This window comes from Vicugna pacos, chromosome 13 (genome assembly GCF_048564905.1).
Source record: "Vicugna pacos chromosome 13, VicPac4, whole genome shotgun sequence".
Taxonomy (NCBI): Eukaryota; Metazoa; Chordata; class Mammalia; order Artiodactyla; family Camelidae; genus Vicugna; species Vicugna pacos.
The window spans coordinates 38954261-38969422 of NC_132999.1; the positions used below are offsets into that span (position 1 = coordinate 38954261).

Sequence of the window (15162 nt, forward strand, 5' to 3'; positions counted from 1 at the left end):
CAGAACAGCCAATGACTCAAGGGGTCTCTGGGATCCCAGGTTGCACTCCGACTTCCTCCACCTATCCCATCCCAAAACCATCCCTCCAAAAGTCAGCAAGGGGTGTTTGAGGAGAGCAATTTCCCATGACCATGAAACCGGAGAGAGGCAAGTGTATTCAATCCCAAATCCCCATTGTATGGTTGGAGAAACTGAGACCAAGGAAGTCTCATAGTGGGGTCAGTGGGAGCTGAGTCTGGCTGACAAAGCCCTCTCTGGCCTTAGTTCATTCATTCAGCTCCACACACCTCACTCCTCCCCTCCATGCCTGGTTCTGGGTTCTTTGGAGGTGATTATGATGAGGAAGGCATGGATTCCTAGAGCTGCCCCAAAGATGCAGAGGTCGGGAATAGCTTTCCAGAAGCATGGACACACTGGACCAGTGTCTTCCAGGTGGACCAGGGGACAGCGGTGTATTCCAGGGTCAGGCAGGTGGCCTGCAAAAAGGGCTGCATCTAAATCTAGGGCTGGAGAAGTCAGCAGGGATCTTGGACTTCCTCCTGAAGACAACAGACTCGAAGTTTCTAAACAGGAGAGCTACTCTGTTATCTTGGCTAGCTTGCAGAAGGAATCAAATCTGATGGGATCAAATCAGACAGCAGCCAGTGAGGACAGTGATATAATCATCCAGGTGAGAGAAAACAAGACCTGAGAAGTAATCGCGGGGACGGGAAAGAAGTAAGCTTGGGTAGTTCAGGAAATTAAGAGTAAATGTTTTAAAGATGGTATTTGGTGGTTACTGATTGGAGTGGAGGGAGAAAGGAGGTGTGAGTGGGCCTCTGCAAGCATTACCCTTGAATGCTCCAGCTACAACCAGAGCCCACAGCTCTTGCCCTGCCCAGGCAGCCTCTGACCCTGAGGGCAGCTCAAAAGGCAGCTGGACTTGGCTTGGTGGTGGCAAAACTATTGTCACATAACAACCTAAAGCAATGATAAGAACACAGGCCCTATAGCCAGATAGCCTGGATTCAAATATCAGCTTCTCTGGTGACCTTGGACAATTTACTTCTCTGTGCCTCAGTTCCCAGTACGGAAGTGGGAATAATAATGTATCTACCTCAGGGGAAAGTTATGAGGACTAATTGATATTAAGCTTGTGTAAGTGTCTGTTAGTAATACTTTACATGTGTATAAGAGTGGCTCGGCAGAACTTCAAAAAAAAAAAAAAAATGAAGCCCCCTCCTCCCCACCCCACAACTGGAGCCTCCAAAATCAAAGTAAAAACCAAGCCTAAATAGTCTTAAGCATGTCTCTTCTGTGCGCTTCATTTATCCATCTATAAAAAAAGAGTTTGGACGGGTAGTCTCTGATCCTGCCAGCATTAATTTCTTGATTTTTGGAGCTTGGCCTAAGTGTGTACAACCCAATGACTCGCTAGGACAGCTCCTACCAGCTTGCAAGAGCCCATTATAAAATTATGAAGAATTTTACAGTATTGCACAACTGTTGGTAACTTGAAATTGGCTACAATGGGAATATTTACACCATGGGAATAGGCAAATACTACACAGTAGGCTTCCCCCACCACTCTCCTCCCCTGCCACCAGTAGTGAGATCCCACTTCTCGATGTATATATACCCAGTGGGCACATTCTGGCCTTCCACCCTTGTCATCAACAGCTGTGGAGAAAGAATCCCAGGTCTCTGGAGACCCTTCAGGGCCTCAGTCACACAGTCTGCCCCAGCACAGCCAGCTGCACGTGCTTAGGCACGCACAGGGCAGAAAACAGCACAAGGGTCTGGGCAGAGCAAACTGCTCATTCTCAGACACAGGGAAGCAGAAGGTGGTGGTTGTAGCCTGGAGTCTCACAGACCTGGGATGGCTTTCCACTTAGGTCACTCTTTGGCCATGTGAGTTTAGCCAAGTCCCCCTCAATACTGGGGCAGTTTCCTCATCTTTAAAATGGGGACAAGTCCTGACCCAGCAAGACGGTTTCCAGGATCAAGTGAGAACACCAGGAAAGACAGAGGAAAGCTTCCGCACTGTGCCCGGTACAGATAGGTCCGTAGTAAATGTTAGGTGTTACCGCACCTGCAGATACCGTCTCCCCACGTAGGGCCCCCACGGCTGACTGCTTCTTCTATCTGAGTCTTAACCCAGAAGGGCTCAGGGAGTAGCCAAAACCAAAGACAGAGACAGGCAGCTCCGTTTTCCAGCTTTTATGAAAATTAATAACATTAATAGCTCACAGACATATACATACACACACATTGCTATGTACATGGTCATTAATTAGTTTCTGTATAAAACGTTTCTACATTAGTGTTCCGGGCTAGGCCCGGTCAGTCCTTGGCATATTCACAGTCGCAGTCTCTGGGCTTGGCCCCTGGGCGGGCAGGGGAAGGCAGCCTGCTGTCTGAACGACCCGCCCCACGATGGGCACAAGAGGTGTCCTGGGTCACCTACTCTCAAGTCTTTGGCTTCCCTCCTGGCATCTGGAGACCAGCTGTTCAGTGAGCAGGTGAGCAAGCCTGGATTCCTCCTATGGCCTGGTGACTCAGGCCCTGGGCGTGGTGGCTTCGGACCACCCAGCAGGCCCTAAAGGATGCTGGCCAGCTCTGTGGAGTCTGTTTCAGAGCAGCCCGAGCTGCTGGCCTCTTCCCTGCAAGAGCCAGAGGAGATGGGTTAGAGGAAGCATCCTTACCCACCTGCTTGCTCTTCGTGGGCTCTTGGCTCTTCAGTCTAAGCTGGCTGCCAGGCTAGTCTAAATCAGAGGACACGGACAGTTTGCTCACTCTCACTCAGCTCAGAAAATTCGATTTGCTGTTCTTGCTGCCCACCAGGCACCCCAAGCCCTAGTCCTGCACCTTGGCCTGGGCAGGCTGATGCGCTGGTGTGACTCAGTCCACCCTGCCCTCTGGTCTCCCAAAAGGCAGGTCTCAAGCCACACCTGAGGTCTCGCCCGCCAGGGGAGTGAGCTCTGGAGTCAGAATACCAGGGCTCAAACCCCAGCTCTAGCCCTTATCAGCTGGGCCAGTCCCTCTTCCAGGTGAAGCCTGTATCTTTAACTGCCGAGTGGGAATCACAGGGATCTCTGACACCCAGGGTTGTTGGAAGGACATGGGGAAATCATGAGTACATCCCCCAAAATGTAAAACTTCTTGAGGGCAGGGATTTTTGTTTCATTCCCTAGAGCGATGCCTGGCATGTGGGCTTCCAATAAGTATTTGTTGAATGAATAAATGTCAAACCACTGAGCACAGCTCCTGGTGCGCAGCTAAGTGTTCAAAAAATGTCAGCTCCCGTGCTAATGAATCAGCAGCGGGAAAGGAGAGGGTAGAGGAAGAGCCATCAAGGGAAGATGGGCAGGAGCCAAATCTGGGCTTGGTCCCAGGAGACATGAAACAAAGGCTTAGACTGGTGGTACCCCCTTTTCCACCTCCCTGTCTCCTCCCTACTCATACCTCAGAGCCTGCAGGGCCTTCTTGTTCTGCCGCCGTTTCTCCTCGTCGATGGGGTACAGCTTGAACAGCAGCAGGCCTAGCAGGATGAGGACTATGGGAGCCATGGTCACGAGCATCTTCAGCGTAAACTTGACACGTTCTGGCTGGGAGCAGGCACGGGTCTGGTACCCAGTGAAGCTGTGGGACCCAGTGGGTAAGGAAGTGGTGAGGATGGGGCACCTGAGATCTGGCCCCACCCAGCACCAGCCAGTCTTGCTCAGCCCCCTACCCTACTCACTCCAGACTGAGAGTGGAGATGCCCAGAGAGACTCCGGAGGCAAACTTGGTGAAGAAGACGTAGAAGGAGAAGAAGATGGGCTCAGTCCCGTGGATGTGGGGCTGCTTTAAGTGGAAGTCATCAATGACATCCGGCAGCATGGACCTGTACAGAGTGGTGGCAGCCATGAGGACCCTCCCACCTAGCAACCCCAGGCCCCCACTCGCCCACATGATGCCTCTCTCAGGAGTGGTTCTCTGGGAGTCTGAGGTCCCACGGCACAAAGTTCAATGAGATGGCTGCTTGATGGGAATAAAAAAAGGCCTCTTCCTCCAAGATGAAGCAGCCTCAAGTCTAGTTGCTCAGCTGGGAAAGTAGGGTGCAGGCTAGATTTGAGACCGTATTTCCCCTACTGACTAGGTTTTCTTGTGCAGTGCACAACCTGTACAACTGTCCTGGGAAGACCTGCCCCACCCCCAACCTGGACCCATAGAATGGCCTGCAGTAGCCCCCACAGGATTATCCCCAAGGAGCTTCAGAACTTGGGGGTGGGGTGCTGGAGAAGCCGGGGGCCTCTTTATACTTACCAGGGTAGTAAAAAGGCGGCTGCTACACTGATGCCGGCTGCCACAGCTACCACATATGTGACGATCAGGTTACTCTCCATGAGAGCCACCAAGATGAGAAATGGCACTGCTGACTTAGCAGAGCAGGTACACAAAGATGAGTCAGTTGGAAGGCTCCCATCAGTAACCCTCGAGCCAGCCCAGGTCCTATCCCTTCAGCCCCCACTCACTGAGATCCCAATGTACACAGCCATCTTCTTGCCAAACCGGGTTAGGAACCACTGCCAGATGGGAATGGTGACTGTGGCTGAGAGCTGTGGATGGGGAAAGGGGGTGAGGGAAGTGAGTTAGAGCCATGGAAACCCTCCTGCCCTTTCCAAGACCCCAAAGGGGCTTCCAGCCTTGCCCGAGAGCAGCCAGATGCCGTTATCTGGGCAGTGGGGATATTCACAGACACCCCTGACAGCTTTCCAGGGGAGCTGACAGCGAGTTCCAATCTCATCTCCTGCCTTCTCTGAGCATGGATCTCCAAAGTTCTTGACCTTCACACCTTTGCTTTTGTTATACTCTCTCCGTGAACATCTAACCCAAACCCTTTCTTTTTTCTCCCCCATGATACTGAGATATAATTGACATAAAATTGGACTTTAAGATACCTTTCTTTCACAGTCCTATCTAAGCAACTATAGATCAGATCCAAATGTTCTAAGAAGCTTCCCTCATCCCTCATGACTTTGGGCCAGTCTGGGAAACATCCTCTGGCTATCTAAAGAACCACCTCACAGCCTAAGCCACTTCAGCTACCCTCGGGGTCCCACACGCACCATGATGGCCAGGAGCAGATTCTGGAATTCGTTGCGGAAGCCCAAGGTGTAGGTGCAAAATAGGGCGAAGTTCCCCTCTACCAGCTGGGGGTCAGGGCAGCGTAGTGGCAAAGAAAGGCAAGGAAAGAGGTGATGACGGAGCTGAGCCTCCCCAAGGAACTCCCCGTGCTCCAAGGACCTCTGCTCAACCCACCCTCATTCCATCCCACCTGTCCCTTACACTTTGTCACATCTTGAGTCCGGAGCCCACCCCACTCCCATCGCACCCCCACCCATCAGGCTGAGCACATCAGGGCCCCACTCACCATGAAAGCCAAGGAGGTGAAGAGGAAGCCAGCAATAAGCTTGATGTACGGGCCATGGGTCATGACCAACCGGAGGCCCCGAAAAAAGGACATTGGCTTGGCCTGCTGAGTCTCGTAGGGTTCTGGGGGCCAGAGGGAACAGTGAGGTAAGAGCAGAGGCCCCTCCCAGAGCCTGAGTTCCAAGCAAAGGGACAAAACCATCCCATTCTGGGGCCTGCACCCCTCCCGGGGACCCCTTACCTCTCTGCTCCCGCACGCCCAGGATCAGGATGATGGCGCAGATGACATAGATGGAGGCAATGACCCCTGCTGCCAGCAGGTATGCGTTTTGCTACAAATAGGGTAAAGGTGACAGAGAGGACGGTCAGTCTGATCTCATCCCAACTCCCAGCAGCTCTACTAAATGACCTTGGACCAGTCCCTTCTTCTCTGGGGGCCTCACTGTCTCCATCTGTGAAATGGGAAAATCAGCCCAGCCTGGCTGTTGCTTCCCAAGGCTGGACAAAGTCCAGATGAACAGGTTAATTAAGTAAGAAACCAGGCTGTGGAGTCTGAGAGCCCACAGTTCAAATCTCCCCAAATCTAGTTTCTGCAATTCACTAGCTCAATTACCCTGGACAAATTATTTAGCCTCTATGTGCTTCAGTTTCCTTATCTGCCAAGGGGGCATAATTAACACTTTGCCTATCAAATGCCCAACATTTATAAACACTAGCCATTATTACTACTTTCAGTATAACTGCAAACCACCCCATCATTCTTCATCTCCCCAGATCCCTGCCCTGCCCGGGCCTCACCGTTTCTTTGAGTGAGGTGGTGCTATGCGTGTGATTGGCACCTTCCAAGGTTGCTGTAGAAGCATTGGGGTCCTGGAGACAAGGCGTATCTGCTTGGCCCACAATCTGCCCCTGGATTGCGGTGCCCAGCACTGTGCCTAATACCTCCACTGTCATCCCTAAGCAGGGAAAAGAAAGTCCTTTGGAGGGGCCACATGGCTTGTGGGCCCCCAGGGAGGAAGGTCAGATAGACAGAAGCCCATCTGTAGACCCAGGTGATGGTTGCAGCTCCAGACAGAGTGGTGAGGCAGATGGCACCTTGGTCTAAACTCGTGGCCTTGCTGTGTGACCTCTGCCTGGTCCCTGCACCTCTCTGGTCTCAGAGCAATAAGGGGATTGAGTTATTTTTAAGATGGTCTCACACCTATTCCCAAAAGCAGAGAGCTGGGCCCACATGGGAAGAAACATGATAGGAGGGTCAGGGAATCCAGGACCCTGAGTCCCGGGTGGGTGGGATCAGTGGCTGGGGTGACTTACGATACGCGGTGGCAGAATCCCGCTCACTCTGCTCTGTGCTGATGAACATGGTGAGAGCTGAGTAGGGAACGTGGAAACACTGGCATGGAAGAGAGGCCCTCGGCCAGTCAGATGATGGACAAAGAGATGTGGCTTTGGGCACCAACCCCGAAGGCCCCAGGGACTGCCCTCACCTCTGCCCCCAGAGACACCCAGTGGACATGCCCACACTCACCGTGACCAGTGTCTCAAAGAGGCAGTAGAAAAGCAAGTACCACAGGGCCTGGCCCTGTTGGAAGTCAGGCACGAACCAGATGAGGAAGTAAGCAGTGATGGCCAGTGGGGTGGAGAAGATGATCCTGAGGAAGGGGAGGGTCTGAGTTGGGGCTGGATGCCAAAACCCCAAGACCTGGACCCAGTCTGGACTGCTCTGCAGCCCCACAGGGTGCCCACCAGGGAGGAAATTCCTCCCCCTGGATCCACCCACCCCTGGGTTTCAGGGAAGAGACTAATGGCCAAGCCCAGAAGAGCAGACTGAGACAGGGCCCCTGGGCCACAATCCTGAGCATGGAGTATAAGGTCAGACCCTGAGCTTTGCCTATAGCAGGAAGCAGGGGCTTCCTATGGGCTTGGGGGCTGAGAATGGAGGTCGAGACAGGGGAGGAGGAACAACCCCACTGGTGGGGTTCTCACCCATGCACGCACACACGCAGGGGTTGGGGAGGCCAACTTCAGGGCAAGGTGTCCCTTCTGGAGAAGCCATGGAGGAGGGCTGGGCCTAGTGAAATAACTATGAGAGGGACGGAGGGGCAAATGCCTGCCTCCCCACGTGTGAGTCCTACACCATCCTAGTTAGATCTTTGGGTGGTCCAATTTCATGGCATCAATATGAAAACCAGCAGAGAGCTGTGGTTAAAAGAAGCCACACTTTCAGCTATAACTATAAATAACTTGGTCTTGGGCAAGTTATTTAACTTCTCTGAGACATTTTCTCCTCTGTAAAGTGCACATAGTACTAGAAGCTACTTTACCGTCAACATTTACTCAAGAAATATTCTAGTGCCAACTCTGGGCTGAGCGCAATTCTAATGACTGAACAAAACAAGTCATTGCCCTTGGGGAATTTACATTCTAATTGGCAAACAAAAAAAAACACAAATAAAGATATATAGATAGATAAATAGATAAATAAAAATCCAGTCTTAGGAATGAACTTCTGACACCTGTTACAACATAGATAAACCTTGAAGATACTACGCTAAGTGCAATAAGCCAGATACAAAAGGACGAATATGGTAAGATCCCACTTAGATGAATCAAATTCATAGATAGAAAGTAGTCGGCGGCCAGGGGCTGTGGGGGCAGGGAGGAATGAGGTTAGTGTTTAATAAGTAGAGTTTCAGTTTGGGAAAAACAAAAAGATCTGGGGGGGGGGTGCGGAGGGTGGGAAGGGATAGACTGGGATTTCAAAATTGTAGAATAGATAAACAAGATTATACTGTATAGCACAGGGAAATATACACAAAACGTTATAGCTCACAGAGAAAAAAATGTGACAATGAGTGTGTATATGTCCATGTATGACTGAAAAATTGTACTGAACACTGGAATTTGACACAACATTGTAAAATGATTATAAATCAATAAAAAATGTTAAAAAAAAATCTCAGACTTTGGGGCCTGAGCAAATTGAGGACTTTTTAAAAAGTCACTGCAAAACTAAAGGGATGTGTCCATTTCAAAATTAAAAAAATAATAATAAGCAAAAGAGAACAAAGGTTAGAAAAAATTAGAGTTCTTCCTTTACTTTCACCTGTATTTCTATGTTATAAAAATAAACTTATTCTGAAAATCTTAAAAAAAAAAGATCTGGAGATGGTGGCAGAACAATGTGACTATATTGAATGCAACTGAACTGTACACTTGAAAAAGGCTAAAACAGCACATTTTTAAATGTTTAAATAGTGTATTTTACCACACACCAAAAAAGCTATGTAATGTATTAAAATATGATTACGTTGCTGTGGAGGAAAGAAATAAAGCAGCTAAAGGCAATTAGGGGTATGGGGGTACAATTCCCAACTAAGTGGCCAGGGTAGCCCTCATTGAGGCGGCATCTGTGCCTAGATTTGAATGAGGAGGAGTTGGCCTTGCAGATGTCTGGGGCAAGAGCATGCGGGGCAAACGGAACAGTGAGGGCAAAGGTGGGAGATGGCCCGGCAGGTCTGGGCAACAGCAAGGAGACCAGTGGGGCAGGAGTGGAATGAGTATGGGAGACGGAATTAGGAAATGGGGCTGGAGAGGAAATGAAATACCAGGTCGTGGAGGGCCCTGCAGGTCATTGTAAGGACCTTGGTTCTATTTCGTAGGGTTGAAGCAGTTTTGAGACGTAAATAGTGGATATTAAAATGTAGAATGGTGCCTGAGACACAGCAAGCGTTGGCTGTGATGATCACACCAGGGAAGCCCAGGGGCAGAGTTCAGGGAGCTGCACTGGCCTGGGAATCAGACCTGAGGTGCATCTCCCAAGTGACCCCACTGACACCCTGCCTCTCATTGGCGGCCTTGGGAACTCCATGTCTGTCAAAGTCTCCCTGGTTTGAAAAGGATTTCAATGCTGGTAGAAGGCAGGGGCTGGTCTGAGGCTTTGCAGGAGTGGGCCTGAGCTCATGAATCCTGAAAGGCCCAGCCTCTTCCTACACTGAGAGGAGAAGGGGTGTCGAGTCCCAGGCCTGAGGAGGGGCCAGGGTCCTAACTGGATGGGAAGGTGGGTCACATACACCACATGGCAGCCCCTTAGCCCCCTGATAAAAGACAGAGCTGGGGGCACCACCTGGGAGGTGTCACTAGGGGTTACCACCCAGATGGGCGAGGACATGTACATACATAATCAGTGCTAAAATCAGAAACTAGCCTGAAAGGCCCTCTTCACCAAGCTGGCTGCCACACCTGCCCAGGTGAGGTGTCCTCAGACCCTACCTCTCACAAGGAGGACCTCCTCTGCTCTCCCTCCCTGCCCCACCCCACCCCTCCCAAATCCTCAGGGAATAAATGTGCCTTTAGCCAGTCTTCCTCAAACAGTCCGTACTCTTCTTGAAGGCTGCCAAGCAGCCATGCTTAGGAACCGAAAGTGACTGAAAGTAACCCTGGCTGCTGCTGCATTGGGCTGGCCTGAGCCGCTGCCTGCCATTGGCTGTGCCTCATGAGGAGATGTGACAGTGGAGCCCCTCCCCTACTAGCTGCCAAGGGGTGGGTATAAGACCCAGACTCACTGGGAGCCCCAAGCAGCCTACCCAGGTAAGGAAGGCTCTCCTGTCCCCAGGGCCCTGAAGCTTGGATCAAAGGCGGCAACCTGGGCCTTTGCCAGGGGCTGGCGGGATTTCAGTGGGAGGGGGGCCTCGTGGGAAAGGAAGCCGTAGGCGGGGTGGGGGGGTGGGAGGGCGGCATGGACTGCGGGAAGAGCTTTGAAGGCCTTCAAGGCCGGAGACCAGGTATGGGCGCCCCTGGGGCAGGAAGGCGCCCATTTGAGCCTGGATGGGCTGGAGATGAAAGGGGTATGTTCCCCCCTAACCACCAAGCAGGATGTCCTGGAGGGAACCAGAGCTCAGGGCCTGTCAGCCTGTCCCACGTGCCTGCCTTTACTGTCTGATCTGCGGCACCACCTCCCCCAACCTCCCCTCATAGCCTGAGGCTGAGTAGTATCGGATTTGTACTTAGAGTAAAGGTGGTTCACATGGTCCGAGGAGCCAGAGGCTTCACCTCGTACCCTTGCCCCAGCATCAGGAGCCACTCTGCTGAGGGGCCAAATTATCCATCACTTAATGTGTGCCAGGCACTGCTCTATACATTACGTATTTTTAAAAAACTTAGTCCTCCCCACAACCCTGTGAGATAGGCATAATTACTATCCCCATTTTGCAGATGAAGGAACTTGAGGCTTAGAGGTGTTAAGTGACTTGCCCAAGGTTGTACAGCTCTAAGTGGTAAAGCTGGTATTCAAGCTGAGGCAGGCTGGCTCCAGAGTGTATAACCTCTCAACCACCTTGCAGGACTACCTCAGCTACTCTGAGAAGCGATGGAGTGGAAGCAGTTAGAATTCCACCTTCATGGGAGGGAAATGAATCCCTGGGGAGTCATGGGACCTGGGCCCGGGGAAGCTGATCAGTCTAGCAACTTGGCCAGCCTGGCTATGAACTGGCAGGGGTTCCAGTGCCCATGCCAGGGGCAGCTGAGGCCTCAGCCGGGGTTTCGGCACTCAGGTTTTTGTATCATTTCCTTCTCACCCCCCACAGCCTGTGACAAGCCAGATGAAAGGACCAAGGTGTAGTAGATATGCCGGAAGCCCGGCCTTCTGCTACCTCCAAGGAGCCTCTTCTACTCACCAGGGCATGAGGCGGCCTAGGCGAGTCCAGGGAGATTTGCTAATGCAGAAGCCCACCAGCGGGTCTGTGATGGCATCCCAAGCACGGCCCACAAATAGGATGATGGAGGCAGAGAAAGGGTCCACCTGGAATAGGAAACAGGCAAAAGATGACCCCCTCATCCTTCTACCCCACCTCAGCCATCACTGATGGGCAAAAGTAAAGCTCCCCACCCCATCTCAGCCAGGCCACTGGGACTCTATGCTGCTTCCACCCAGGCCTTAAACATCATCACTTGCCTTGTTAATAATGACAATACCAGTTCTCCAATAGCAGTAGTATTGTGCGCCTCCTTAGAAACTTTTCCCAGATCTGCCACCAATGAGAATGAATCCAGAATTCATTTCCTTACCTCCCTCTCACAGCCTGGAGCCCCCAGCCACCAGAAATATCAGAAATAGCACTTGTTGGGTTACCACAGTGGGCCTTAATTTCCCCAACTATATAATGGGAGTTATGAGCCTTATCTTACAGGATCAAGCCCTATGTTGAATGTGGAAAAAGCAATCCACAGATGCTTTGAAAAAGTGGCCTGTCACTATCACCACACACTCAAGCTATCCCCTTCCCCACAAATGTTCTAGATCTGAATAGACAGCTTCTCCAGGCTCCTCTTAATCCATCAAGGCTCTACTATTGCTATTGCTCCAGGAAGCTGGAGGCTCTCTCCCACACTGCGGTTTCCCCAGTCTGACTTTTCTAACTCTAACACTCAAGAGTCTTATACTTTGATAGCAGGTTCCTCATATTTGCACCCCAACCCATGGGAGTTGCTCAAACACATGCTGCTTGAATGAAGTCATTTTTCCTTTCTGGGGCTTAGGGTTCCCCACTTATAAATGAATACAACTAAGATGGCTTGCTTGCAAAGTCAGATGCTACATACAAAAGACAGCCAGTGCATGAGCCCTGAAAGCCATGGCTGTTCAGCCTCCTAGTCTCCCACCAGACAAGGTGAATTCTTGGGATGCCAGGCTGCTGGTCAAGGCTTTGCAAAGTACAGAGGAGCCATGCTTCACCCTAAGTACCTGTCCGGGTCAAAGACCCTGTATCCTGAGGTACCTTAACTTAGACCAGCACTTGAGGGCGCCTCTGCCCACTGACATGCCTCTTTTTCAGGTGAAAGTGGAATGCACGTCATCCACAAGCCTTGCAACAACTACCAACCCCTGAGCCAAGCCAGCTGACCACTGTCCAGCCGGGGACATGGTGTGCCAGCCTCTTCTAAGAATGGCCTGGTCTACAGCGGGCCTCATTCTCTCTCACACCATCGTCTACCCCTCCAGGCTCTGTTTCTCTTGCTAGGCAAGGAGGACCTGCCTGATTTGCCAGCTAAGACTCCTGGGGCAGAGAGACTCTCCTTCTGGATACTTCCCAAAGTCTTCTTTTTTCTTATCCACTGTGACTCTGAGAGGCAGTAAAGTGGGATTCCCAGTCCCATTTCACAGATGGGGAAAATGAAATGATACTATCCGGGAGTCCCTAGTCTTTCCCACCTTGGGATTGCTGGAGGAGCCCTGAGGGGCTCAGCCCACTCACCTGAGCTACATCCAACAGGTAGATCTGCAGGAAGAACCCCAGGGCACATCCCGTCACCTGGTAGGGGGCCCCCCCAACTGCATAGCAAATCTTGTTGCACACGGACAACTGTTGTTTCTTCTTTGGTTCCTTCTGGGAATAAGAGGAAAAAGAATGAAAAGAGATTCATGATCCTGACCTCCATCCTAGAAGTTTCCAGAGGCAGGACCATCCCTCCAGCCAACCCTCAACAAGTCTGCCTTGCCCTGTTCCCACCCAGGGAGTTCCCATCTCCCAAAAGAAAGGTACTCTCTGTTCTTAGCAACCTGGGAAAGGGGAATCCATACTAAGGAAGTAGCACCTAGGCTACCCCGCCTCAGATCCTTATCAGGCATCATCCTTTAACAACTCCCCCCAAGACCTCAGCCACATTTCTTTCCAAGTTGGAGGGGGACCACGTTCCAGCAGTGGACCTGTCCCCACCTGGTACCAACTGCCACAACCTGAAAATCCTCTTACTGCCAAGAGCTGCCTAAGCCTAAGCCCCAGAACCTGCACTGGTTCAGAGGCCAGAGCCCACCTGCCCACTGAGTGAGGGCTCTAGAGATCTGTAAGGGCCTGGCTCAGCTGGCTGTAGGCACAGCTGTTCCTTCCATCTGTCCCAGAACCTCCTTGGCCCCTGGAGGCAGCCAGACCTTCAGGCAAACCCAGGAGCTGTCCTACCCTCCCTCTCCCTGTGCCCCTCCCCCAGTTCCCAGGGGATTTTGGAGAGAGGAGGAAAAGGCCTCTAGGTTCAGGGCTGGGCCCTCTCTGGGTGGGGCACTGGGGAGATTAAAGTTGCCCAGGGACAGCAGAGATTACTCATACATGGTAGCAACGTAATTGCTTACCCAAGCTCCTTCCAAAAGTGGGTTAATAAAATTAAAAGGAAAAGGCAGTAACTGCCCATAAAAAACTGCCTGTGTTTCCTCCCCGGGGCCGCCTGATTTCATTTGGTCCTTCATTACGTCTGGGGATGGGACGGAAGGTCAAGACACGCAGAGCGCTGCACGTGGGCCAATACCCACACACACACACAAACGCTTGCGGAATGCGGCTCCTTTAAGAGCAGAGCCTTGTTCTTATGAATGAACTTGAGCGGCCTCACAGCAGAGTTGGGAAACACGCGGAGGCATGTGGGGGTAGGAGGTAGGGGATGAGAGATGGAGAACCAAGAGAGTTTCTTAGATTTCTGGGGTTTCTCTGCCCTAGAAGGGTAGCAAACTTTAGCGGCTTGTTTCAGAGGAAAGGAAACCGGCTAGGCAGAGCGGGGTACTGCGTGGAGCTGCCGGCGGGGCCGCTCCCCAGAGATGCTGAGGGAAGTGGGCAAAACGAGGGCCTCTGGCTACAAAGCTTCTCCATCACCCCCTGCCCCCAGGGCACCCCCGGGCCCTCTCCTGCCTCTCGGCCTACCTGTTCCCGGCAAGCCCAAGGTTTCCCAGAACCAGGTCTACCCCTCGACGCCCCCATCTCAGCCTACTCCCCACCCCTGGTCCTCTACCCGGTGTGCCGGGCCCTCACCTTCATCACCTTCACCTGGGCCGGGCGTTCGCCGGCTTGGAGTATGCTCGCCGGCAGCAGCCCCGCGGCGGAGCCGCTCTCGGCTCCCTCTCCTTTGGCCATGACCCTTGGGCCACGCCGCCTGGGATCAGGAGGCTGGGATGCTTCTCTGCTCCGCGATGCTCCTCTGTTCCGCGGGCTTTCGCTCACCCAGGGCTCGCCTTTTAGCCGCCGCCGCCGCCGCCACGGTCACCGAGTACTAGAAAAGCCGGCTGGCGGAGAAGCAATGCTCACACTCCTCTGCACACACCATCATGCCTCTTAAAGGTTGGGCCCTGCCCTCTCTGATCCGGCCAATCCGGAGCCCCACTCCGCCGCCAGCCAATCCTGGAGCCCGCCTACCCAACCCTTTCAGCAGCTTGTGCCACGGAGCCACTTTCTCTAGCTGCATCCGGCTGCTCGTGCTCCTCGCATCCCAGGGGGAAGGCTGGGAGACCCACCTGACACGCACGAGGAAACTGAGTTCCAAGGCTAAAACTGACCTGCCCAAGGTACCCCAGAGTGGGTTCTCCCTGTAGTTGGACCTACCCGATGACTTCTGACCCCCAGGTCTAGGAAAGTTAGGGGCTCAGAAGCCCACTGCCCCTTTAAAATCTGGATTCAGATCGAGTCTCTCTCCACTCCAAACCTGGAGGATGTAGCGCTAGCACTTTCCTAACCGATGCTCCTCTCTCCTTCCCTAAGACGGACTGTTTCCTCTTCCCGAGAATGATGAGGCCAGGCAGTCACTACCCAATCCAGCAGGAAGCTCCCAAGTTGTTGAGAGGAGTCGGGACCACAGCCACTAGCGCACAGTGATGATAACAGCAGCGTTTAATGGAGCGCTTCCTCCAGACTTGACATGGTCTCATTCAGCCCTCATCACCACCGTGCGAGGGTGGTGCTATTATTACCCCCATTTTACAGCAGAGGGAAGGGAAACTCAGAGAAATGAAAC

At 52.3% G+C, this 15162-nt stretch overlaps 1 protein-coding gene across 2 annotated transcripts; it reads right to left on the reverse strand.

The window, feature by feature from the left end:
* Window positions 1–2184: 2184 nt before the first annotated feature.
* Window positions 2185–14470, reverse strand: MFSD2A (MFSD2 lysolipid transporter A, lysophospholipid). 2 transcript variants are annotated; one of them, XM_072974691.1, is made up of 14 exons: window positions 14187–14470; window positions 12648–12776; window positions 11070–11194; window positions 6923–7046; window positions 6709–6787; window positions 6193–6350; window positions 5636–5726; window positions 5396–5517; window positions 5091–5174; window positions 4497–4580; window positions 4288–4400; window positions 3722–3865; window positions 3445–3621; window positions 2185–2642 (listed from the first exon to the last, which is right to left on the reverse strand). In XM_072974691.1, exons 1-14 carry the CDS (start codon window positions 14286–14288, stop codon window positions 2579–2581), a joined length of 1596 nt encoding a protein of 531 aa, XP_072830792.1. In that variant the 5' UTR covers window positions 14289–14470; the 3' UTR covers window positions 2185–2578. The 2 variants fall into 2 exon arrangements, with proteins under 2 accessions (XP_072830792.1, XP_072830791.1); XM_072974690.1 differs by having other exon boundaries at window positions 12648–12779.
* Between the last annotated feature and the right edge of the window lie 692 nt (window positions 14471–15162).

Excerpts from the sequence above, each read along its gene's own strand:
- MFSD2A (XM_072974690.1), bottom strand. The coding sequence starts at position 14,288 with ATGGCCAAAGGAGAGGGAGCCGAGAGCGGCTCCGCCGCGGGGCTGCTG. Across the intron at positions 4,581-5,090 it reads ATCTGCTCCTGGCCATCATG|CTCTCAGCCACAGTCACCAT; the intron begins GTGCGTGTGGGA and ends CCCCATCCACAG. Across the intron at positions 4,401-4,496 it reads CTGTGTACATTGGGATCTCA|TCAGCAGTGCCATTTCTCAT; the intron begins GTGAGTGGGGGC and ends TGCTCTGCTAAG.